This window comes from Hylaeus volcanicus, chromosome 1 (assembly GCF_026283585.1).
Source record: "Hylaeus volcanicus isolate JK05 chromosome 1, UHH_iyHylVolc1.0_haploid, whole genome shotgun sequence".
Classification (NCBI taxonomy): domain Eukaryota; kingdom Metazoa; phylum Arthropoda; class Insecta; order Hymenoptera; family Colletidae; genus Hylaeus; species Hylaeus volcanicus.
This window is the reverse complement of record NC_071976.1, coordinates 26,010,424-26,037,142: the sequence shown is the minus strand read 5'-3', so window position 1 is coordinate 26,037,142 and position 26,719 is coordinate 26,010,424. Positions and strand designations below refer to the sequence as shown.

General features: G+C 34.2%; 3 protein-coding genes and 1 long non-coding RNA gene across 13 annotated transcripts in view; 2 read left to right on the top strand and 2 right to left on the bottom strand.

The window, feature by feature from the left end:
* Nucleotides 1-17,515, bottom strand: part of LOC128884643 (dystrophin, isoforms A/C/F/G/H) — a 572,670-nt gene extending 555,155 nt beyond the window's left edge. For 6 of the 9 annotated variants that reach the window (XM_054138189.1, XM_054138199.1, XM_054138178.1 and 3 more), the window contains exon 1: nucleotides 16,316-17,486. In XM_054138189.1, the coding sequence (XP_053994164.1) occupies nucleotides 16,316-16,406 (91 nt within the window). In that variant the 5' untranslated portion in view covers nucleotides 16,407-17,486. Of the gene's footprint in view, nucleotides 1-9,193; nucleotides 9,644-12,527; nucleotides 13,230-16,315 lie in introns of those variants that run through there. The other 3 variants (XM_054138171.1, XM_054138184.1, XM_054138183.1) reach the window with 3 other exon arrangements.
* Nucleotides 14,099-17,617, top strand: LOC128884712 (uncharacterized). 2 transcript variants are annotated; one of them, XR_008459456.1, is made up of 3 exons: nucleotides 14,099-14,257; nucleotides 14,344-14,512; nucleotides 17,479-17,617. It is a non-coding gene; the product is annotated as an uncharacterized LOC128884712 (long non-coding RNA). The 2 variants fall into 2 exon arrangements; XR_008459457.1 differs by adding an exon at nucleotides 15,791-16,132 and having other exon boundaries at nucleotides 14,099-14,512; nucleotides 17,479-17,589.
* Nucleotides 17,618-18,596: 979 nt separating this feature from the next.
* Nucleotides 18,597-19,277, top strand: LOC128884705 (H/ACA ribonucleoprotein complex subunit 3). The gene is made up of 3 exons (XM_054138286.1): nucleotides 18,597-18,782; nucleotides 18,984-19,026; nucleotides 19,095-19,277. The coding sequence occupies exons 1-3, from the start codon at nucleotides 18,729-18,731 to the stop codon at nucleotides 19,190-19,192; spliced, it is 195 nt and encodes a 64-aa protein (XP_053994261.1). The 5' UTR covers nucleotides 18,597-18,728; the 3' UTR covers nucleotides 19,193-19,277.
* A 121-nt stretch (nucleotides 19,278-19,398) lies between these two features.
* On the bottom strand, nucleotides 19,399-26,709 carry LOC128884689 (trafficking protein particle complex subunit 10). Its single transcript, XM_054138240.1, has 12 exons — nucleotides 26,567-26,709; nucleotides 25,841-26,058; nucleotides 25,450-25,643; nucleotides 25,171-25,366; nucleotides 24,975-25,086; nucleotides 24,707-24,894; nucleotides 24,385-24,603; nucleotides 23,526-24,289; nucleotides 22,778-23,444; nucleotides 22,192-22,653; nucleotides 21,643-21,964; nucleotides 19,399-21,484 (listed from the first exon to the last, which is right to left on the bottom strand). The coding sequence occupies exons 1-12, from the start codon at nucleotides 26,643-26,645 to the stop codon at nucleotides 21,360-21,362; spliced, it is 3,546 nt and encodes a 1,181-aa protein (XP_053994215.1). The 5' UTR covers nucleotides 26,646-26,709; the 3' UTR covers nucleotides 19,399-21,359.
* Nucleotides 26,710-26,719: the final 10 nt, after the last annotated feature.

Here is a 26,719-nt window from a genome sequence, read left to right as displayed (position 1 = left end):
AGTATAGTTCTGCTTCGAGAAGATTGCCTTTGGCGACGCTAAAAAATCCGTCATCATTTAAAATTGTGTCCAAAAGTGGTCTCTTCTGAACATGAAGAAATACATAATAAATAATTGTATTTTGTACGAGTGAATAAATGGAAGGAAAAAAAAAATTGAATGAGATCTTGAATCATTGAGTAGTAAAGCTGTATTACATGAGGACTCGAATACCAGAGATTAAACCCTATACATATAGTTGGGTATTCCGTCGACTATAATCTTAAATGATGGGACCAATGTGAACACGCACGCGGGCAACGACCATTCAGCCGGAAGTGCAGTATAAACAAACAGACCAGCGTGGATGTGCGTAAGCACCTTGTAAATATATTCAGAGTTAGATAACAACCAACGATCTAGGTGAACCAGTAGCGAAATTATATATCAAATCGATTGAAAAGGAAATTTGTGGTTTCGTATTTAAAGAGATACCTGTGTTTAACCCTTAAATGCCCTAAGTTTCAAATTTGATGCCGGACTTTTAAATCGAATTGTACACTTGCAACTGGTTTGGTTTTAATATTTCGCTGTATGTATGTAAAAGTTAAAAAAATAAACGTCAACTGTGAAAATTGTTCAAAAATTGTTCATTGATATTTGTTTGAATTTAATTTGGAAAGTCAGGCTTCTAAAAGTTAAAGGGAAAAGTTGACACAGCAATGGGAATTGCGTGGCGCTAGTATAATACACAGGTATTCTACCATTCCAATCTAAAACATTCCCTTCCTCGCTTCATCGCATTTTGTATCGCATTTGTATACTGTGTAGCAATTACACTCGCGCAGTCAACTTTAATTTCAACTTCAACGTCATCGATCGAAACAAAAGGCTACGAATACACCGTGGAACGTTTGCACACCTGCTGAAATGCAGCAGTACGTAATTCCCTGATATAAAATATTCCAAACAGGATTCTCGACTTCTCAGAAGCATATAAATAATTCAGGAATTTCCTAAACTGAAAAAATACCAAAAATACCGAATCACTAATCGATTACCGTCGTCTAAATCTTTAATCGACGGATAAATCCCGAGCATTCGCTATTGGAAAAGAAATGTGGAGCCAAACCCTCGACGCGTCGATTTTGTGTTTACAGTCGTATTAATCATCCGATTACATCAGTCGTCATTACGCCATCGAGAGCACGCTAGCTTTGCAGTATCGCTGTCACAGCGCGATCTCGAGTGTCGGTTACCTCAAGGACGCAACATTTTTTCGCGAATCGACATCCAGTCGCGGGAGAAATGCTCTCCACCCATGTATCTTTACGCTTAGGCTCGTATTGGCCGACGGAATTATACGCATCGAGTCGTAATTCCACGTTGGGCTGGCTCTTACTCAACTCCTTAGGAACGCGTTTCGCTCGACGAAGTCGAATTAACGATCCCTCCCTCCTGCAGTCCCCTCGTTCTCTCGCTACGATCGTTAAGCATCATCGAAAAGGCTTACGACGAAGAGACTCGAAAGCTTCTCGAAGGCCCCTCTTCATTAGAAAGACGCGAATGTTGAGGGAACGAGCGGCGGACCCGAAAGGTGCACCAAGTCTGAGCACAGGTCAGACATCGCGTGTCGCAACGCGTTAGATATTTTGCAAACAATGTAAAACAAACAGATCTGGCCAATTTTTAATCGGAGACACACTTGCGCGTTACTATAATGTTGTAGATTACATTATTTATTAGAAAAGCGAACTAATTCGGTGCATTGTTTGCGAACTAATTCTTTCTGGTGACTCCTTTTGTGCCCACCTATTTACTATTGAAATTTCAATATTTTTCACAATATATTTATATTTCAAATGGGAATTGAAAAAGTTGCCAGTGGCAAATGATACACTGGTTCAGGAAACGTTATATTGATCGATGAAGCACATTTAGCTCTTTAACCCTTTATTTACTGAATTTTTCAAAAGTTTTTAAAATCTAGGCGACCATCGTGGTCTTGAATCATCTTATACAGTTGTCTCTTACAAACTTCCAAAAGAAAACGAACTTTATAGATGTGAACTCGAAAGTCACGATAAGTTTCAAAGCGTTTAATTAACACAGTGCCATGAGAAAATTGACGAGACTTATAAGTCCCGCCAGTTAATAAAGGGTTAAAGGTAACTAGATCAAAACTGGTCCATCTTTCGTTTAGCTTCGATATTTTATTTTAAAGTTTTTCATTCAGTTGGCAGTGCTATGAAGTAACGCTGACGTTAAATAAGTGAAAGCATTTTAATAAAACAAAATATATTATATGGATCGTGTGCCTCGAATATTTAAAGGAACACGCCAGTAAAGTTGCTCCAAAACAAAGTCTTGTTTAAATGACTACGGTTTCAATTATCCCTACTGAATATGTGTGTTAGTTAATCTGATCTCTAATTTATCTAGAGATTGTTATTCCAGAAACCTGCAATTTCAGTCTATAGTTAAGCTAGCTTCATGTTCTGATTTCAATAAAATATTAGGTTGTCCCAAAAGTTTTTTTCGTGACTTGCACACAATTACTTTGTGTAGCAGTGTTTATATAAATAGACATCCTAATTTCTTAGATGCTAATGTTGTAACAGTAATGGAGCAAAATGAATCGTACGCAATTCAATAATGCAACATTAGACATAAAATATTGTGTATGCATTACCTATTAATGAAACGGAAGAAACTTTTGGGACAACCTAATACGATAATAATCAGCGGGCCAGATTTGGCGCGGGTTTCGGTAGACTGAGATAGACGTGTAAACACGATGTAGCGGTTTATTCGGGAGGTTCGCACGATTGGACAGTTACTCAAATTAGCCTTCACTTTTCTATCAAATATAACATCAAACGACTCGAAACTTGTATATCCGTAACTAACTATTTGAAAATCTCGTCTAGAAAAGAATTTTTCCAATCTGTGATTTTAGTTTAGTAAACCTGACCTAATCCTAGGACCAACCTTGTTTCAGGGTGAATGAACGTGCATCGTCATCGTTCCACGATAAATTACCTCAATTTCACCGTAAACACCGGCGTCGTGGGATCGAGAAACTCTTAACCCTCCCGCAACGAGAAAATTAGTCTATAAATACCCACGACTTAATCCACTCCGTGGTGGTTATTATTAGTTCTCGCGAGTTTGTCGGAATCTTTACGAGCGTAAGATACTAACTTCAAAATAAAAAAAAAAAAAGAGTGAAAGTTGATTTGTCGAGTACCGAAAGGAACAGGGAAGACGCGAGACTCTCTCATTTGGGCCAATGATTTTCTTGGCTGACGATGACTAAGCCTATCTACTATTACATACGGCGAGTAGTCTACTGCTCGCATACTTGGCATGTAGTCGAATGCTGCGGATAAACTTATCGCTATTCAAATATTGCTATCTGTATACCAATATTCAAATGTTAGTATTTGAATATCGCTAATAAAATATTACTGTTTAAATACCACTATTCGAGTGTTTCTGTATAAACATTTCTATACGAATATTATTATTTCAATTTAAATATGTATCAGATATATTATTCACTAAATATATTATTACTAAATAGAACTTTCGAATAAAAGCTTGATACCTTCGTTTAATAATAGGTACTAAGTACTTGCATTTAATTTATAAATGAATTTATAAACAGTGTAACTAGTACTATTCAAATATTACCACTCGAGTTTAATTACAAATTTCATAAATTAGACAAAATTTCTGATAAAGCTGGGTGTCTATTAATTCAACAGAAGTATCGAATAAAAATGTAAACGAATTTATGAACAATTCTTATGAACAACATCGAAATAAAAATTGTTCTCCTGAACAAGCCCTCCAAAAAAAAAAAAAAAATGTAAAAATTGACCAGCCAGCCTTGCCCTTTCTGCTTATAAACATCCAGCACCGTCCAAAAAAGAACCTGATGATGCCCCTGAATCGACGAGAATTCTTCAAAGCACAACACGCGCCTTTCTAGGACGATGGTGAACAATTGGCGACATAATAGCCGCGGAGCTTTTCGACGCTTTTCAACTAGACGAGCAGCGTCGCCTTTTCATTCATTGGCGCCAACACGGATACACACGTGGCAGCTCGCGTACTTCACAAACAAGCCTTCTCGCCTTGGATGTCTGCCAGCGTATGCGTGGCGAACAGTCATTTAAACGAGATGACAATGGGGACTACCGACTGCGAGCACTGCGTCCACTTGGAGCGCGTGTCATTGGCCGTAAACGCATCATCCGAAGTTCGCGGGTCAAATGGCCTGATGAAACCGCGTAACGTTAACCAACACGCGTCCTGGTATTTAACGTGGACCGACGACAACATGGTCGACTCGGAGAAATTCAATAACTTCGACGACGGCTACTATAACGGGTCTTTCTACGCCAACGGTCCTTAAAGGGGGACAATACGCCCACGAGCTTGAAAAATTGACCTTTCGCGAACCGAAGACTTTCGAGAATTAACGCTGAATCGGGGAAAAGTTCAATTTCGAACGAAAGAATTGCATAGTTTTTGGTAACTGAAAAAAAGATGTTCAGGAAGGGAGGGGAGACATACAGTGGGTGTCGAATGTGTTCGTACACCGATCAATTTTCCGAGAAACTTTTGTGTGAAATTGTACTTTATTAACTTCTTTTTTTGTAATCAATGATAATTAGGTTGTCCAAAAAGTTTCTTTCACTTTATTAATAAGTGATACATACACAATATTTTATGTTTTATGTTACATTACTGAATTGTGCACGATTCATTTTGCTCCATTACTGTTACAACATGAATATCTATGAAATTAGATTGTCTATTTATAGAAACACGACAACATAAAATAATTGAGTGCAACTCACGAAAGAAACTTTCGGGACAACCTAATATTTTACATATTCTCGGAAGTCTTTAAGATAGATATAGTCCAAACAACATTTACTAGTTGATATAAATTGTGAAATTAACAAAAAGATGCGAAAAGTGGGTGAAAGTATAGAAGCAATAAGTATTTGTACGATTCGTATGACGAACCATTTACAGCAGAGTTTGTAACGTAAACACATTAGTTTATTGCTCCGTGCGAATTAAAAAACATAAAATTACCAGTAAAGTACTTTTAAACAGTTGTCCGAATACTTATTGCTTCAACATTTCTATCGATTAATTGTTTTTTTCTTGTTAATTTCGCAACTTACATAAATAGCTATTTTTTTTTTTGTAATCTATCTATTTTAGACATTTCCGAGAATATGTAGAATGTCATTGTTTATAAAAAAGAAGTTAATAAATTACAATTTTACACAGTTTTTTTGGAAATTGATCGGTGTATGAATACTTTCTACACCCATCGTATGAAAGTTCTAATTTTAAGATACCGGCTTGAGAATGGGTCCTGAGCTGTTGTTTCACAGTATATTGCGTGTGAATAGTACCTCGAACTCTCTAGCGAGTCTTATACATTTAATTAAAAACAGATTTTGGTATCAGAAATTTATTACAAACGACTCGAACAAGAGGTCGAGGAAGAGGATAAGGATGAAATTAAGTAGAAAACATGGAATAAATTTTGATACCACGCCACTTAGGTTTCGAGGAAATATACTCGGAAAACTGCTCGGGGCACCGCGCGTACTTTCAAAGTCGATTTCCAAGAGGACGAGGTCCCGTACAAAAAAATGTTATCCTACACTTTTGATCTATTTTTCAACGCGGAATCACCTAATCGCTTGTGCCACTCACTGCGAGGCACGACGTGTGTCAGAAAAACGCTCGAGCGTAGATTGTATTACTCGCTAGGTCTGGGTTAGGTTTTGATTAGCTAATATCGGGAATATAATATGATAATCCGAATCTTAGTCATCGACATCATTTCTAGTCGCTTTCTACGAGTTTAGTTTTGCAACGCATCGATTCCCTTTGTGTAGAAATATTCTGGTTTAAAATTGAAATGTACCGTGGTATGAAATCTTCAAGATTTTCGCACTTCGACCCTCGAATTAACATCGCGTGTTCTTTCAGTTCAAGCACAAAGTGGTTTCCTTGTAATAAAGATACAAATAGTTCCTGTCTACTCCAAGCTGACCACGTAAACGCATTGAAATCGGAGGAACAAAGGATCCATTATTTTGACAAATGTACAGTGAGTCATCGACTTTAGTATCGTACAACACTTCGAGTTAGAAATACGTACACAAACTGGTCAGTAGCGTAATTGAAACGACTTGAAATTGAAAAGACTTAAAATAGAAAAAAAAATCAAAACAGAGTTGTGTCAATGATTAAATTATTCACGCTTCGTATACCGAGTTTCGCACAACAGCTCCAACAAAAAGGTGAAACTGTAGCATTAATTACCATGACAATTGCATGATTGCTACTTGTTAACGAGGCGCTTGAGGTAATCGACCTTACAGATATTATTCAACAAACGAGATCCCAGATCTTTTATGAAAGCGTGGCATTCTTTTTATGCAATCTATACTGTCCACTTCGAAAAGTAGAATTTCGAAATAAAGTGTGAATGATATTTATTTAATTGGTCTGCGAGAAAAGTGGGAATTGTAAATTTGTTAAATTTAAGATTTTAGGGACTGAAACATTTCATAATTGTAATACTGTCTTTAATTACTAAATACCCATAATCACGTTCTGTTTTAAGAATCTAAACAAATAGTGTTTACGTGTTTATTGTATCTCTCTTATCGGAAATTGTAATCCAGATAAAAAGAGAGTATCAGAGTGTACATGCACACCTTTTCTACGAAACAAACTGACGTTAACCAATATCCAGTGAGGTATAATAGCAACTGCTACCCTATGCGAGTAGTAAGAAAATTTCGTCGACGTTACTGTATGGTAATTTACAAATATGATGTCACAATAAAGTAACTCATGCACTGATTTTATCCAGTACAACAAAGCAATTTTCATATCTTTAAACTACCATTATTTAAAAAATATTTAAAACCATTACTAACGTTATTTAAAAACTGGCGCTAATAGACGCTAGAGAAGACACCTGCTCTTCACTTCGCCGATTAATGGCGCCAATCGAACCGCTATATTCTCAGATGCAAACAAATTTTTTCCACTAATTATTACACGTGGAAACTCCGCAATTTTTGCATACACCTTTAGTTCCTAACGTTGTTGAATTAACGAAAATTATAAATTTTTATAATCAAATACACGTTCACTGAACCTTCAAACACGAGTTCTAATCTAAATGACGCCACTTACGCAGCTTGGTTATCAATTCTTGACGTGCACGTGTAGTACACCTCTTTCTTGTCGTGTACACGCGTTTCGCGTATATGATGAATAAATATTTCCAAGATTAGATAACCCATACCTTAGAAGACAGATAACCTCATTGTCTACTAACGGTGAGAGTACAAAAATGTACAGGTGCCCAACAAAATAATGCAGTTAATATTCAACATTGATATACTTCTAAACGCTCATGCATACATGCAATAACACCGGAGCTTTGTGATTCGACACAAAGAAACTAAAAATTCCTCGCGTTTTACGCATGAATTTATGTATGTACGACGATCATGTATACGAAATTTTCAAAAGGTAATACTCGATTATGTTGCTGTTCAAACGATGGCTAAATTATTTTTATAGATAGTACTAACTTATGTCTCGGTGATTTAAACTTATACAATCTCGAATGTTTTGTTTTATTTGTATGCTCCATAATCAGGATCGACGCTGGGTTTATTAGTGCCCCGATGCAACTTGGAGTGTTACAAATTAGAATTAAATGAAAACCCGAGTGTGTAAATTGAAAGTAATGCATACGAAACAGAATCCGATAAAATTTGTTGCATAATACTAATGGATAAATTACGGTCGAGAGTGTGTACAATTTATCTAAAAGAATGGGTAATTCTTCCCATGTTTACGGTCCTTACAGGACGACCATGAAATACGTTGAAGGGAGAAGAGCGTTGAAACAGAAAGTAATGGGAAATTTACAAATTTTCACTCTAGCATAAAATATTCAATCAGTTATAACTAGAAAACTCGTTAATAATTTTATCATCCTTCACTTTATCAGGTTGCATGGAAAACTACACTCCGATAATAAACCGATATTTACTTTTTAATTTTCTTCTGTTGAAATGTCCCTAGATATCGTTGCAATATGGCTATTTATTCTTGACATTTATTCGGTAGAATATTTACAGTGGATGTAGAAAATATTCGTACACCGATCGATTTCCAAAAAAACTATGTAAAATTGTAATTTATTAACTTATTTTGTATAAACAATGACATTCTACATATTCTCGGAAATCTCTGGAATAGATAGATTACAACAAGAAATAGCTATTTATGTAAGTTGCGAAATTAACAAGAAAAAAACGATTAATCGATAGAAATGTTGAAGCAATAAGTATTCGCACAACTGTTTAATATTTAAAATTTCATTAAAAACAAGATTTCCTTTTGATTTTATAATTATTGCAACTCTTCTAAATTATTAGTTATTCGAAGTGGGATCTTCTTCAATTACTCCATTAAAGTCTTTTTTAAAAATACTTTACTGGAAACTTGATGTTTTCTAATTCGTACGGAGCAATAAACTAATGTGTTTACGTTACAAACTCTGCTGTAAATGGTTCGTCATAAGAATCGTCCAAATACTTATTGCTTCTATACTTTCACCCACTTTTCGCATGTTTTTGTTAATTACACAAATTATATCAACTAGTAATTGTTGTTTGGACTATATCTATTCTAGAGATTATCGAGGATATGTAGAATATCATTGATTATAAAAAAAGAAGAAGTTAAGAAACTACAATTTCACAGAAAAGTTTTTTGAGAAATTGATCGGTGTACGAATACATTCTACGCCCACTGTATGCGCTTTACGAACAAAGAATAAAAAAACGTTCATCATCGTTACTCCAAATTCCACGTACAACGGGCCCTGGTCACAACGACGATCGACCACGAACTAATTTAGCGAACGTAGGAAAACAAGTAGCGGGTTTCCAGCGTCTAACGATAAATAAAACCTCTGGTGTCAAGTGATTAGTACTAAAAACGAACTGTCAAGTCACGAAACGTCAGTGACCAGTCCGGAACGTCAGGTCGTTCGACGTGAAGACGGATAAGCAAAGTAAAACTGACAACGATCGATGAATCTCGCGTGGATTAAAGAGACGATTAGGAGTTGACATACCAATGTAAACGACTTCCATCTTGAGACGTTGGAGACGCAGCCACCGGATCGTCGACGTAACAATATCCAAGGGCACGTTGTAGGAAAGCACAATATCACATCGATTACGGTCGCCACGCAGAGCGGGCCGTCACAGCTTGCACGGAAGAAACGCGAACACTGGGAAACAACGAGGCAATAGCCGCGATGAAACGTACCGAACCGATCTCGTGGATGAGGTTAGAATCGCGCGCGCGCACAAACGCGCGACAACGACGCTCCGTCTTCGACACTTGTTGATTCCACACTGTCAAAACGATCACAGCACCCGTATGTGCGGAAACACGTCGTCGCATGCACACATCAACTTTATAACTTTCTCTCTCTCTCTCTCTCTTATTCTCACTATCTCCTTCTCTCCCCTGGCTCGTGCCCACTAACGATGGCGTTTTCTTTCGAGCGTTCGCGATCTTGGATGCAACCGAAACCCGAATTACGTGACCTACGGCTGCCGTTCCGTCCGCGCGCGAACCACGTACATGGAAACCAGACGACGACGAGGGGAGTTTCGCGATGATACTATTGGAACGAGAAATAAAAAGGAAAAAACCGTGAAACGTTCTCGGTCTCGATGCGAGCGCGTAACACCACCGAACGAACTAAACACCGGCCGTGTCTCCAGCGAACTGGCAACCTCGGAGATACGGACGAGTAAGGCCCAACTTCCCCCACCATACCTCGCCCTCTAGCGATGCACACGAGTTTCTGTCTCGCTCCCTTCTGCGCAGCTTATCCCCCTCTCTCTTTTATTCTCCGAGGGGCTCCCTCTTTCCCTACACAGGGTCTCTCAACCTGATATCCCCAAACTTGTTGATGGAGTTCCACGAGTTACCAGGTATCTTTTATGAAATAAAAACATTTGCTGTAATTAAGAGGGACTTCTAACACAGCATTAACACGTTGACTGGCGGATCGATATTCTTGAAAATTTCTGCTACAATTAAATATTATGTAGAATATTGGAGACTACATAATCAAACGTTTATCGTGGTATTTATTTTTGTAACTTCATCAAAATTCATGAATTTCATTCAAATTCGTTTCCCTTCGTGCTTGACTTTCAAAATTAATTTTTTTACTTCTTCAGTGAAAAGCACTGTCACCCATGTATGGGTGACGTGGCGATCAACGTGTTAAGGGGCTTGGAACATCAAAAAATGAAAAAAAAATCAGTGAAAATCAATGAAAAGAAATCGTATTTCTTTTTATCAAAATTGATTAAAACACTGCCTTTTTGATAATTTACCGTCTTCTTTACCCTAGAAAACAATACCCTATGGCTGTGACCAAGGTAACCATGCCTCCGGTCTTCCGCAAATTTGACTGTCGTTGTTTTCTCTTCGAGAAAGTTGTCAGTTGTATTTCCTTATATTTGTTTACAGTTTTATCGCGTTCTTTTTACTAAGTTCGTGTCGTCGAACTTTTTTTTGTGAAAAAAAAAGAAATTTTGTGAAAACAAAATTCCATTCTTTTTTTTTTTTTCAAAAAATTTTTTTCACCACTTCTAGTGCTCCAAATTCAATTTTCTTTGGGTAGAATTGTTCAGAATCGCTTATATGTTAATTAAAAATAAAATAAAAACAAAAGTGATTTTTTTTCATGCTTTGATGTTGCAAGCCCCTTAAAACATCGATGATTTTTAAGAATCTTTTACTCGAATACTGTTGTGTTTAAATTTTTTACTTTTTTAATTACTTTTAGTAGCAAAAGCTGAGCATCTTTTTGTTAAACTAAATACTATAATGCCATAAATAATAAGTCGTCAATTTATTTGAATAACAATTTATGAAATATAATAAATGCCATAAAAGAAAATGTTTAAATTGCATTACGAAAATAAAAATTTAACTTCACAATGTAGAACCTTGCAAAAATGTTCTTTTATCGAGGATATTCGTGGAAAGGTGAAGTTTGAGAAACGCTGCTCCAACGTATCGTGGGACTTTGTCGATGTCCACGTAAGAAAACAATGAAGGGATCGATAATATTTTTATCCTGTCAATTGTGAACAAGTTGCAATTGTTAGAGGATCGATCCAATGAATCTCACTGCCCTGAGAAATTATTATCCAACCAATTCGCTCGTATTCTCTAATTGTAGTATTATTTATATAATATCAATAATATCACTCGCAGAAATTTATAATTAATAGAGAATTTAATAAGGACGAGTTGCTGTTTTAACCACGTGTAAAGCGTTGAAAGAATCGTTGGTTGCTTTCCACGAAGTTTCGTGTTGCGAGAAGGCTCACAAAAGTCACGGTGTACGTGCATTGGAATAGGCCCCGGGGCTCCTCCCTTACGGGCAGCCGTAGCGTAAGGCCCAATGTATCACAGGTAAACAGGATCTCAGAAATCGAAAGAAGTAGTCTCTCCAGCGGACCAGGTAGACAGAGGTGGGTCGTCCGTCCTCGCAATACAAATTTCAGTCCCCGCGTCACTAGTTCTGACTCACTGCCAATTATCACAGCTACACGCATTTGTTTAGAGGATCGTAAATGCAAGTTAAATGCGAGAACAAATAATAAAAGTGTGTAGCATCGTTAGAAAAAAAATATTTACGCGACGGACTAAGATCGCGTAAACATTTACACGTAATAAATAAATCGTTACTTTGACTCGTAAAAATAGTAAGCTTACACGTTGATAGATCAGATGAGCTCGACAACTTTGATACTACGTATGACCTTCCTAGTGTGTGCATTGATATAAACCAAGATATATAAATAATTTAAAAAGCAGGCGAGGAACGATATAAAACAAGAAATCTAATTTGAAATTTTGGAGCGCGATAATGGACGAATTTACATTACATAAATTAACTTCTCAATGAATTACGAATAACATATATTTTCCTATGCTCTTAATCACGTATCAACATACTCCCGAAGAAGGCGTTTGTCGAAGTTGTTGCGAATAAATTATCAAAACAGTTTACCATGAATAAATTGACGCGGCTGACTCGAGAAGTTGTAATTTAATGCAAATATTGTCGTAGACGTTCATAATACCGAGTATCCCATCGATGATTACATTTATTACTATTTCGCGAAATGATAACAAGTTTCACATTCCCTATTTAATTGCGACGTAAGGAAATTACTGCAATTCCGAGAAGTGTGTCTACAGCTTTGTATCGGGGACCTCCCACAGCGTTACGTCTCCTATTCGTCGACTAGTCACTTCAATTTTAAGTATAAATACATCACTGTTCGACGTACGTAAAGTCTTAACGAAGTCTACGTAGCGCAATTCTTTCTCTAATTTGGAAAACATATTTTTTATCGTGTACTTACAAATGTCATCATCCATACTTATTTTCCTCTAGGTCCACATTGGAATCACTGAATGTACAAATTATTTTTAATCATCGAAAGCACTATAATTATCACTGCACCACACGTTTATGAACTTCTTACTTATTAATCACGATGTTTATCACGACATTGAGGCACAGACATGAAAAGCTTATTCAAATACTCGGTACCCGTGGTTTCAAATCTGTCAGGTCGAAAACATGAACGATAATCAAATGTACTGGTAAAACCGATACGAAACATCACTGTAAACTGACATGGTTCTACAAAATTAATACTTTCTATACATCTTTCTTTATGATCTATAAAAAGATCTGTAAAAAGAAAAGACGTATACCTCTTGCTTGCTTTTTTTTTTTTTAATAAGGTTAATTGCTTAATGACTGAAATATACAACAAGTCGAATTTAAAAAGATTTGAACATCCTGCGCGTCGTCTGATAACACTGGACAATGGGATTTCGTGGAAAAAGAACAACCTCGTTCGATGCAGTCTGTCGCGACACTGTAAGGTGCTGGGAAGCTTGCCTTGTAGGCGATCTTCTTTCCAGAAGTCAGCGCCGACGCATCAAATATTAGATTTGTTCGAACGCGAAATCGGGAAGTATTTCCAATATCGTTCGGAAGGAAGGAAAACATCATCTGGATCCAACTAACCAAACACTGTTTAAATCTAAACAAGGAAACTACGAATTCGATCCGATGAATTTTTCTGGGATGCAGAAATCCCAATGTAAATCGAAACGTACAGTGGGTGTAGAATGTATTCGTACATCGATCAATTTTCCAAAAAACTTTTGTGTGAAATTGTAGTTTATTAATTCCTGTTTTTATAATCAATGATATTCTATATATTCTCGGCGATCTCTAGAACATAGTTCAAACAACAATTACTAGTTTATATAATTTACGAAATTAACAAGAAAATACGAAAAATTGGTAAAGATATAGAAGCAATAAATATTCGCACGGTTCTTATGACGAACAATTTATAGTAGAATTTGTAACATAAGCACATCAGTTTATTGCTTCGTGGGAATTAGAAAACATTAAATTTCCAGTAAAAAAGACTTAAAAAATGCTCTAGGAAAGGAATGAAAGAAGATCCTACCCCGACTAAAATCGACATTTATGATAGTTAATTTAATGCCCAGAAGACTTTCAGTAATTATAAAACCAAAAGGAAATCCCACAAAGTATTAATTATTTATAAATTAATGTAAATTTCGTTTTTTTTTTTTAAATGAAGTTTTAAAAACTTAACACTTGTACGAATACTTATTGCTTTTGTATTTCTATCGATTTATTGTTTTTTCTTGTTGATTTCTCACTTATACAAAATACCTAATCTTTTCGTACTGTATCTATTCTAGAGATTTCCAAGATAAATTACAATTTCACATAGGTTTTTTGAAAATTGATCGGTGTACGAATACTTTCTACACCCACTCTATATCGATCTAAATAATAATGCTTGTCCTGACGACCTACTATTGTTTACGTTTTAACGTCGTGTCACTCGCGTTGCCTCTTGTCATTCGCGACCATTAATCAGTCATTCGTAATCATAAAATGAGAGATTACTTCACAGTTTCAGTTAAGACCAGAGATATGTATACATATTGATAACTGGGTGTCGCAAGATAGCATATAGAAAGTGTTTCAGTTATAGGCAGTATAAGTCCGCTGCTCCTGTGATAATTTAATATTGTAAGAGATGTTTGGTTGGTTTAGTTTGAGAAGAATGATTCATTGTGCGTTTCACGTGGCTTTATATATTTGCATTGGCCTTCTAGCTGACAACTTTCCAACTGTGTTCTTCGGCTACCGTTGATGTATTGCACGGATGGTCGTTGATACATTCGGACCGTTTGTTTAAACAGTGCCCTCGAGTCAAGACAAAGTGTAATTGCAATTGTTCTCTTATGCAACTCTTAGCCAACAGTTTGCAAGCTCCAACATAAGGTAAGCATTCGATATTGCTATGCCAATGTAAATAGCGCATGGTATTTATTACTTTGCCCCTTGGTGGCCTTCAATAGGTGCTTCTTATTAGCATAAAACTTTTTTCCTTTCCTGTCGAACATAACGTACCAGAAGAATATTACTTGAACCTTTGAACATCGTGCAATCAAATCGTTCGATTTCAAGGTTCACGCGCGTTCATCGCCGTTCCTTCGCGAAATGCACTTACCAAAAATATCACACATGTTCTAAAAATATCGTCATGTGCAAATTATAAGCGGGAATGTGAACAAAGAGTGGTGTTCCCTAATGTTGGCATTCAGGAAATATTTGGATAACTGAATTAAGATATTCCACGTCTAAATGGTGCGAATCTCTGATAGAGGCAGTGATAAAAATATATTTCTACTGTTTTTTTTAATATTTATTATCCAGTGAAAAGGAAAAGTGTGACTTCTATTAGAACTTTATAATATAACACTACGCTTTAATATCGATGGTAAAATAAATGTAGTAATATTATTATTATCAGTATACTAAGAAATGGGAGGTTGAAACAAAAGTTAATATCGAGAATACTTTAACGTCTCTCATACTTTTTATACAAACAGAAGAACACAATACGCGATTGTAAGCCTTCGAAAAAGTTTGAAAATGAAAATAACTATCCCGATCTAATCTCAACTTCCTTTCAATTTGACGTACTTGACGAGATACGTATTCCAATTTATTGATAAGAATCGATCAAACAGTGTACGGAATAATAAAGTTCTTAGTGTTCGTTAAAGAAATATTAAGGTTCTCGATTCAGAAACTGCTCCCACTGTTTCATCGATCAATGTCCGTGAGATATCTCTAATTGAAAACGTCTATTAAAGGAGTCTTTAAGTTACACGTTCAAAAATAGAGATTTTTAAGTACCCACTCCTAAAGAGGTCTTCTCGGACAGATACTTCGAAATTCCACGATGTGATAAGGCACATCGTTAAAGGCGTTCAATAGGTTCGCTTCACCTTGAATCGTCGTAAGAAATGTAATTTAAATCCGCGCAGTAGATCGCGATACAAAGTCATGCATTTTAATCACGGGCCCGATAAAAGTGTATTAAAATAAAACATCTTTCCATGTCGTGAAACAAATTTTGAAGTGATATTTAATATTTCGCTGAAGTCTTGATATAAAAGTGTTGAATGAAAATCAAATGTTAAGTGTTTATACCGAAAACTTCAAAGTAACGATTAAATAAGATTTCAATACAGATCATAATTCGTGTTGTAGGAAAATACCGTCACTGTTTTCACATCTTTGAGCTCAGGATTTACACGGTATCGAGCGATAACTTTTTCCGTAGACGTGTAATGTCTTCGAGCTACGAAGCAAGGTGAAACGTGGTGCGAAACATGATCACGTCGATCACTTCTATTTATAATTACGTAAATGACATGTGGCGTCAGTAGTGAGCGTGCTTCTCCAACGAATGAATGAAATTGTACTACTGGATGTGCGTCGGGCCTAATGCGATCTCGCTGCGACATACGAGTGGTGTTGTGCGAATTCTAATTGTGACAAATGCGATAAAAGAGATAAACGAATCGAGACTAAAATTAAAATTGCAATAATGTAAGAAAGTAACATTCCTTCCATCTTTTCTAATTTCGTTGAGAGAAACACCGAGCCAATAAAATTTCAAATACTCTGTATGTTTTACTCCGAATTTATCCCAGAACGTTGCGATTATTAGATGTATCGACTGTCGGCGATTTTTCTTTTACGTTTATTTTTCTAATTATGGTTAAAGCCTACCTTTAATGCTGGAGATTTGCTCCTCGACGCTCTCGCCTCGCCACGGATCCTCCTCGACTTGGATGATCCAACGAATTTTTCTCGGCTGCATCTGAAAATTAATCGACGTGTTACACCCGTCACGTTTCAATTACAAAAAGACGAAATTCGATCGTATGCGATTCATTCCGTGCATAGCATCGTACTGCACGAGATTAATGGTTCACGCTAGATTTAATGTCAATATATTGATATCAGTGGACGATTATTTTTTATGAGTAGGATGTTTACTGATAATGCGAGCTGAAATGCGTTTCCCCGACCGTAATCATAACTGTCGTAGTCGTATAATTCCGGCTTTTTCTTCTTTACATGTATTTTGACCTTTGTAAACTATTTTTCTATGTATCCACAAAAAAATTAATGAACCACACTTAGATAATCTATATGAGAAGAAATAGTGGTAGAAATTATTCACATCGTTACTTACAGTCTTCTTTAAATTGTATTATACCTTTAATTTATTCGACTTTAATATCACGTATTTAAATTTAAAATACAAGAATTTAATTCTACTCTGGATAGGATCTACCAAAAATTTTCCTTTAGTAAGGAAGTTCGTGGGAAGTCTGAGAAACACTGATATAAGCGACTCTTCGATAAATATTTATAATCACCGCATCACCACTACTATGCATAAAATCATTCGATGTACGAGAACGGCCGCTTACCTCACCAATTCCAGTCTCAGCTTATTTCATCGCATTCTTTTATTGTGACAATTAATAGATGCTTCAGACGCATTAATTACCAATACGTGTTAAACAGCTCTGATTTCAATGTCAACTTTCCCAATTGATAATGATTAAATTTTTAGTAATAAAAGTGCAGATTGACCAGAAACATTTTGAACAACACTCTGGATACACTAATTTTTTTAATAATGCCTGTTAAATAATTCCACGATAAACTGGCCGATTTATCAAATTTATTAGCGAATCGATAATGTCACGGTCGTTAGTAGTATTGTTACAAGCACGAGTAATAATTGCATAGTGAATCTGTATGTAAATTATCTTTACGCTCGGATAAGTCTGTCGCCGTGCGACCAACGTCAGAGCAATTACCTCAAATCCGGCTCGTGTACCATTAGAAAAACATTTGTGAACCCGTTGTGTTCATAGAACCGGCACTGTTGTACGCTGTTGCGGCCAATATTCGTTCCACACTGACAATGATTTTCTCTGTCAACGGAAGTGACACCGTGCACGGTGACTATCTGGCCGTTGGTTGCATCGACCATGCGTGCCTGGACGTCGACATCGCTAAGAAGAATTGTCAGAACTTCTACACCCACGGACCTGTCGCTTACATATGCGAACAATCAGTGCTCTCGTCGACGAGATATTCCAGTGCAAGTACGATCCGCTCGTAAATTCTCCTCCGTTATTAATTGAAGTACACCATTCATCGTATTGAATCGCCTCGACGCGCATACCGGTGTTACGGTTTAAAGTTGATTGGATTAAAGGTCCCCGAACGGGGACTTTAGAATTTTATTTTTTTAACAACAAAACACGCCTGCCAGCGTAGTTTATATGGACAACTGGAAATAGCGACCATTTGTTCTTTCATTTAAAATAAATAAATCGAATGCGTTCCATACCATTTATATTTTATTAAAAGAGAAAGTTACGAAGGCATGTTTGGAAAACCCTTTACAATGCTGAATACATTCGTACATTCCATTATATTATCTTTTTCTTTCTTACGCCCAGTTTATTAATTACTAGCCTTCTCTTAAACTATTTAAACTTTTAAACTATTACAGTTTCTCTTGTGGGTTCCCGGTATTTTTGCTCGAATGAATAGCCATCTAGCGGTGAACATACCGAACTAGTTGCGGAGTATAATCAGCACTTTTATCGGGAAAACGCCCAAGTTTGTCGTCGAATAGTTCGTACCTTGCGCGGCTAGATGGCGCTAATTACTGTGTTTTTTTTTTACCGACATGGTAATATACCGACAGGTTGATAAAAAAGACATTACAACTAACACTAAACCTACTCTGATAAATAGCTTGGCATGTTCACCGCTAGATGGCAAAACTAATTTCCTGCGGGAAACTTGAATTTCTTTTTATTTAATTAAATTAAAATTCATTAGAAGCATTTGTAGGTGCTACTGAGTATTGTAGATTCTAATGAGTACCAGGGACTTTATTTTATACTATCTACATAGTATAAAATAAAGTCCTTGATACATTTTCAAATTTTAAATTGAATAAATCGTATACTTTGTCGACAGATCACTATGTTGACAGAGCGTGCGCAAAAAATCCATGATCACCCACGAGGCCACGAGGTAGACAAACATAAAACCTAACCTTAACGAATACAAGTATTTGATAAAATATAAATAAAATATAATAAAAATGTATTTAATGTATTATTTGAACGAAAACGGAGATAGGGTGTATACTCTAAAGGTAATAAATAAGAAGCATACTTCAGTATGACATTCTTATTAGCACACGAAGTTTATTACATTTCATATAAACACATGGATATGTTGATTTGCAACAATCATACCTTGCTTTTATTTAAATATATTAAAATAAAAATTGAATTATAATTTGAATTTCACTAGATTCGTTACTTTTATTTATATGTGATTTATCATTTTCCAGAAAGTAGATCCAAATGGAAAACCCACATTATCAGCACATCCAGGTAAATGATACATTATAATTTACTTTCTAAGTGTTAACATTTATTTCATCTTACCATTACGGTTTTAGCTCGATTCTCCCCTGAAGATAAATATTCAAGGGAAAGAATAACATTAAAAAGGAGATTTGGTCTATTACTTACACAACAACCACTACCAATTTATTGATTTGTGTTTGTATTCATTTATTACTTGTAATTAATTGTATCTGTATTATATACGAATGAAATTAAACTTTATAAAATGAGACATACATATGTGTACATATTTTCTAGATCCCAGCATTATATGTATGTATAAGTCATTGAACTTCTGACGCCTACAACTTCCCTTTCTGATAAACTAGATTGTAACTTTTTCCACATTTATAATTGGTTATATTCACGTCATTACTCAACCATACTTAACCATAGATTATAATATAAATATAATAATATATCATGGTTAACATTGTATATGTAATAAAGTAATTATTCATTTTATTTCATACAAATATTCTTTTATTCAGAATTCGGTTTATCCTTAACATGTACATATAAAAAATAAAAATTATATTTTAATTTATTATACAATATGTGATGACTTCAAGTAGGATACAATTTTATTAGAAAAACGTACTAACAGGATTACATATAACCAACTTCAGTATTTTAATCTTAACATTACGTTAAAGATAATTCAGAATTTTTTGAACAACTACTTATGCTATTGATAAAATAAAACTTTTTGAGTTGGTACATGCAGTACTATTGGAAACTAAAATTTTTGTACCAACATTTAATAACACTTGTACATTTTAATATATGCCTACACTGATTTTAGATGATATTTAGAATGTCTTTTAGCTTAAATATATTGTGTTTTAACTTAAGATAGTAAATAACGATATACGTATGTTACATAATATATTTATGTACATATATTTGTACATATACAGTACATATGTGTATATATGCACTAGCTATTCTTCATCTTTTAAAATTAGCATTTAATATTTTAAGTTCAAAATCATTTTAAAAACATTCCAGCTATAAATAATTAAATGAATATGTCACTTGCTATTTATTTATATTGTTAATTATGTATCCGTTAATCAATAAATAATGTGGAAATAAACAGTTCTTTGTATTATTCTAAAATACTTTTAATATTATTTAAAAATATCATTTTACTTTATTAAAAATGCCAAACATTCACATTTTTCTAATATAGAAATATTGAGTATTATAGTCATCTTATTTACATGAATGATGAAACATTTCAATTAATTGAAAAATAATATACTAGTTAACATGGCAACATAATGGTATTTTATCCAATATTCATATTTAAAATAATGAAGACTAAGAAATAAATGTAATATAGATAACATTTATCTTGTTCTTTTTACATGTGCTTACATTTTACACAAATAATCCATACAGGATACATCTTTATCCATGAGATAGATGTTAATTGCTTCTCATAGTATTTGCATGTAAACTATGTACTTTTAAGCTGTTATTTTATATTATGAGTATATTGTTGACAAACATTTGTACAAATTTTACAGAATTACATCCAGCAAGGGAAATTTATTATTTGATCACTTTACTACTAAGATGACAAATCACTCTATCAGAGCCTCAAAATCAACTGTAATTGTTAGAAATTATTTCGTGAACTTCGCACAGAGTATATTATATAAATATTAAATGTTTTGAGTATAGAAAACAATTTAAAGTATGTATGCTATTATATGTACATAATGTAAAAATTATAAGTACATAGTTTGAAATCGAAAGAAAACAATTTTTAAAATATAACTTCCAATTAATCTGCACTGAAAAAATGTTGATTAGATTTCACATGCGATCTGTATCAATAAATGAATATTGTTTGAGAACTTTGTTAGAATATAAATCATATTATTTCACAGGACAAAGCATTATTATGTTGTAACACTATTTTTTCAACTAGGTATTTTAATTGTAATTGTAGAAGTCTCTAAATTTTACTTACTGCTCACATATTGTCATATATTTAATTTGCTTCTAATGGCAAAACTTAAATTAATATTAACTATTACTGGCAAAAATAATGACAGAAATTGAAATTTGACTTTTGAACAAATGTAGATTCTAATTTTCTAAAATTCAAATTTCAATTAAAAAATACAAAAACATGAACAAACCAGAATAGCAATAGTTGGAAAATGAATACAAAATGATAATATTAGTCAGTATCATGGAAATGTATCAAACAATATGGATTAGATCTTAATCACGATGTGTACAATTTACATTTCATAATGCCATGAAGGTACTATACACTTTTAATATCATTGTGTTTGCAATTAATTTGCTTCTGAAGGTGCTGCGGGAAGAACATGAACTTGCTGCGCTTTACTAGCATTATAAACTTGTCCAGGACTGAACGGTTCTAATCTTGGATTAGATCCTATTTCATTTTTACGAATGTCTTAAAAAAAAATTAACAAATGTTATTCATACTAATAGAAACATATAGAAACACAAGACATGTATCTTTTGTCTTTTAAAAAGAAACCTTTTTTTAGTAAAGAACAAAATACATATGTAAATCTAACATTTCACGTTTATAAATGTCAACATACTTACCACTCTTTGATTCTGATGCTGGAATATATCGGGACAATCTAACAACAGGAAGGGGTAAATAACCACTGGTTAACGGCATCACGTCCAATGTGACACTTTGTTTTTCTACGACTTCCAACGATACAAGCCCAGCAGTACGGCCACATACAGCCCACATGGCTTGATCAGCGAGAACCTCATACATTAACTGAGGTGGAGGATTTGGATTAGGACTGGGTAACAGACGTGTTACTGTGAGATAGAGATGGCACATGCTACCAGCACGACAAAATTCGCCTCCATTCCCAGCGGGCTCAACTTTCGACGACACTGTAAACAAAGTCTGGAAAATGATGTTATAAATAGAAACTTGTTTTTTAAAAATATTTTTACGTAAAGTAAACTCCATAAATACATTTATAAAATCATTTTCGTTTTATATTTGATAACAAATTGTTAATAAAGTTTAATACATAAACTACATAAATTTCATAAACTATTAAAATACATTTCACTAATTTATAACGTATTAAATAGAAAAGGCAATAAAGAAATAATTTATACCCTTACCACATAATCTGTGATATCAAAATTGCATCTATAAACACTGGATGCCTTTTCCATTCTTTGCAAATTATGTATGTGCAAAGGATCATCATTGGTATGCGAATCACTTGGTTCTTCAGTATCTTTAACTGGGATGTATTTTACGCGAAAATCAGTCTTTATGGGCATCATAGATTTCTCGTCCTTACCAATTTCAAGTTCCCACATGAACGACACGTTTATGCCGTTACCTATTACTAATCTCTGACCCGCAATTGGATTTAGACTTTTGAAGTTAACATCTATTGACGTTACTGTTGTTAATTCTGGTTCAGTTAATTGCAAAAGTTGACTCGTCAATCCTGTTACAACTATTTGAAGAAATTTTCTTCGTTTTGCTGTGTGAAGTTTCATATTTGACATAAGTGGTGGACCAAAATGCAAATGTATGCTTTCTTCAGAACCCCATGGACATTGTATATTCAACTGAAAACATGACAGTTAATAGCTTCATAAAATAGCTGAACAAGATAAACAATTGCTTCAATTGATTTAATTAAACATTATAATAATATATATTCTTATAAAATATATGAAAAAGAACAAGTACCTTATGTTCCATTGATAAAGCATCTTTCTTTGGTGGTAGCTCAGCTAAAACTCTTAACTGTAACGACATTGTTTGAAACGGTTCACAGTCTGGCAGTGGTATTTCTAATTCTTTAGACATTACTTCCTGTGAATTGTCAAGTTGTACTACTAATCCTCTAGACGTACGTAATTTGAGTTTCATTTCCTTCGTTATTTTAATACTCCCGCTCGTAATAACTAATTCTATGTCTTGGATAAGGCCTGCCAATAAGTCTCTACCGCATTTCAAAGAAATTGTCGGTTGTGTCTTAGCTACTTCGTAACATAGCCGAGGATTTAAAGTAGGAGACAAAAATTCCAATTTTTCTTCGACAACTAATGACAGTTGGCCAACTTTATAAAAACCAGGTTGGTCCACGCGTCTAACCAATGTAAACGTATTTACACCTGGTCTCACTATAAATTCGCCACACGATAACGCTTTACTAAAATCACCTTTTGCATTTACAGATGGTTTCCTGTGTTTTGTACTATCAGAACGTCTTACAACAGGTTTGGTATTTCTGTGCACGACACTAGCAGATCCAAGACTTTTGTCTTCCTTATAATCTAAATACGAATATACTTGTAACTGAAGTAGAGTTGGATCAAATGGCTTCATATCTTCCAGAGTACATTTTGATAATCTGAAAATAATAATCTATCAACTGACAAAGTATATTAAATTTAAAGCATGGAAACAGGATTACTTTACACTTATTACGTACAATGAAATTGAAGGTTCAGCTGGTAACTTTGCGCCTTTTTTTTTATTAGGTACTTGAGGCTTTTGAATTTCCTCAACAGATATAGATGCCTTAGTACATTTCACTTCTCTCGGAAATAAACATTGTATACTGATTTCAATATTGACCAAGCAATCCTGCACTACTTTGTCCATTACTTTAAGTTCCATACTGAGTATTATAAAAGCACATCCAAGTTCTATGAGTAGTGGTTGAGGCGACGAGATCATTTTCATATATCCAAACATTTCTTCGTAATATGTATTACGGACAGTAATGTGCAATACATTCAAACAGGCAATTGCTGCGCAAACTTTTGTGTACTTCTCAATGTCATCCATTCTTTTATAACACTGTGCCAATTCTAATTGAGTTTGTGCTGCTAAATGGTTCCAACCTTCGTCAGTGTAAGTTTTTAGAGCGTCTGATAAAAATGCTACAGCTTTCTGATTTTCTCCAAGCTCACTATAAAATTGTGCTAGTTCTTTTCCTATTAACCTAGCCGATCGAATTCGGCCTACATGTTTGTAAGTACCCATAGCTAATTCTGCATGTTCAAGATATTGTTTTTTGAATGCTTCCTTTGATGAGAGTGCTTCTTTTAATTTATCAGTGGGCGTCAATTTTCCCTCTATCTGTGGTTCAGAATCCCCCATACCAGCTATTAGATAAACAACTGTGTGTAATTGCTCGCTAGAGGGTTCATTTCCAGGCATTAGACCGCATAATTTTCCTAAATCTCCTAACTAAAATTGTATTACAATTATACGCAATATATAAAATTATACTTACTTATAGGATTAAGGCAAATCTTTAATTAACGTTATTTTTAGCAACTTACTTTATCTCGGGCAAGTGCCCAAAGACTGGCTGTATGTAGAGAGCAAAGATCTAGTTGTTGATTATTATCAATATTATAACATGATAACTGACAAGCTTGCAATACCTCCAGTGCACAAAGAAAAGACCAACATTCAATTGATCCCTCGGGTCGTTGAACTTCTAAGATACGTAATTCGCTTAACGTATTATGAACAAATGACAAACATCTTTGCGCAACCTAGGTCATAATTCAATTGCATGTTTATATTCAAAATGAAATTCTGCATAGTTAATTCTCTACGTGAATAATAAAATCATTGATAATTTTAATTTATATATACCTCCCATGGTTTGTTAAGCGCTAATAACATGGCACACTGTCTACTGAATAAATAACTTCTAAGATCTAATAACGATGCTTTACATTCAGCGAGAAGATGTCTTAAATGATGATTTGTACCATTACTTAAAGTAACACCTCCCCAATTATTCAATGGAGTTTGAAACAAATTTAACCAGATTGGAGTATCTACAAAAATTTAATTTATTCGTTAATTTCACAGTTGTAAGGAAAGGAACAGATAATTAAAGAAAAGAAAATTGGCATACCTCCCATATTAGAATTAAGCACGAACTGTGTAAAGAGAGCATCTAACTCATCATACTGCACTAATGCTTCATCATACAAACCCAACATTTGCAACACGAATGCAAGTTCCTCCTGAAAATGCGAACTCCATTTAAAAACTGTATATTTTTAATATTTCGTATACAAATATAGTTTAAATTAATTAGACTATTTTACCTGCAATAAAAAGTAGTGACAAAAATTCCAATTTGGGTGATTCCGACTTTCTCTTTGTTCTCTAATGATATCCTCAAATCGAGATAGTGTTTTGTCATATGCAACAAGCATTAAGTAACGTATGCGAGCAACTAAACCTCTCCATGATTCAGCCGAGCGCATCTCTGATTTTACTGAATTTATTACAGAAAAACATCTGTATGACATATAATATACAATGAAAAAAAGAAATTATATAAAAATATGTATCAAACATTCGTTAATTAATGATTACATCACCTGTCACCATTTTTAGAAGCAAAATCGCTACGAATTTTGTCTAGAACAGTTGTTCTAGGTAATAATTTATTAGTTTTCTTTATATCATAAGTTTCTACTATAACAATCATCCAGTCTTGGATTTGGTATTGCATTAACATTTTCAACCAGTTATCTATGTCATCTCTAACACTGGCTTTATACGTATCAACATCCTAGAATCAGTATATATGATAAGAAAAATATAAAATCTTATCTCTATCGAAATGTCACTGATAATTAAATGTTTACATTTATTATCATTATTTCCTCAAGTAATATCCAATACCTTCTCAAAATAGATATATTTCAAAAATCTAAATATAATATATTTAATGTAAAATATTAAAAATTATAATTTTAACGTACTTACAGAACATTCACTCCAATAAATGTGAAATATTGGTTGTTTTATCAAATGCTGATCCTTTTCAGTTGGAAGAATATCCTTGGTAAATGGCACAAAAGTTGCCCCAAGTTTGACTTGTTTAATTGGTCTACTGAACGACCTACGCCATTCTGATGTCTCCGCAGGTATGGCTTGCAGTAAACCATTTTCCATTGTAGAAAATAGTTTTTCATCTCCAGCATCTATTTTAAAGTAGTCAATATATCATGTTAAAAGAAACTAGATACAAACTATTTTTGTCCTTGTATGGTTAATTTGTATCAATAAGTATATGTCATTGATATATTATTTTTAAATAATTTATATACAAAAAACAAAAGTGTAAATACAATTAAGTAAACATTATAGAACATATAATACAATCAATGAAGTTTGAACAGAAATAAAAGTGTCCGAAAATAGGAAAAAGAATACTTTGGATAATAGTAATTTTAACCTATTTGAAATAACATATGTTTGCCAGGAATTAATCCTGATCATTAATGAAATCTTAATTCTGAAAGAATTTATTATTACATACTATAAAATTTCAAACAAATAAAACCATATACTGAATAATTTCAATTCGATTATGAAGAAAAGAGAAACGTCATGAAAATTGACAGTTGAGGGCGTTAATAATAATACTTGGCAATAATGTCATCACTTAGAAGAGGTTAAATAAATTAAGACTGTGATTAATGAACTTACATGTGACAATTGGCTTGGTATCCATAAAGATGTTGGTCTTGCGTTCACCACCCAAAGACAACCCCCCATTGCAATTCATTTCTAAAAATTGGCAGTTGCTTCGCGAACTTGCTTTCAATCATTACAACTTTACGTCACTTTTGCCAGTTAATA

Bases quoted from the DNA above. Each gene is read 5' to 3' on its own strand.
- LOC128884705 (XM_054138286.1), top strand. From the start codon at position 18,729: ATGTATTTAATGTATTATTTGAACGAAAACGGAGATAGGGTGTATACT. The intron at 18,783-18,983 runs GTAATAAATAAG...ATCATTTTCCAG, and splicing joins ATAGGGTGTATACTCTAAAG to AAAGTAGATCCAAATGGAAA. The intron at 19,027-19,094 runs GTAAATGATACA...TTACGGTTTTAG, and splicing joins CACATTATCAGCACATCCAG to CTCGATTCTCCCCTGAAGAT.
- LOC128884689 (XM_054138240.1), bottom strand. From the start codon at position 26,645: ATGAATTGCAATGGGGGGTTGTCTTTGGGTGGTGAACGCAAGACCAAC. The intron at 25,087-25,170 runs GTAAAATAGTCT...TCGCATTTTCAG, and splicing joins GTCACTACTTTTTATTGCAG to GAGGAACTTGCATTCGTGTT. The intron at 24,604-24,706 runs GTATATATAAAT...ATTATGACCTAG, and splicing joins CGCTTAACAAACCATGGGAG to GTTGCGCAAAGATGTTTGTC.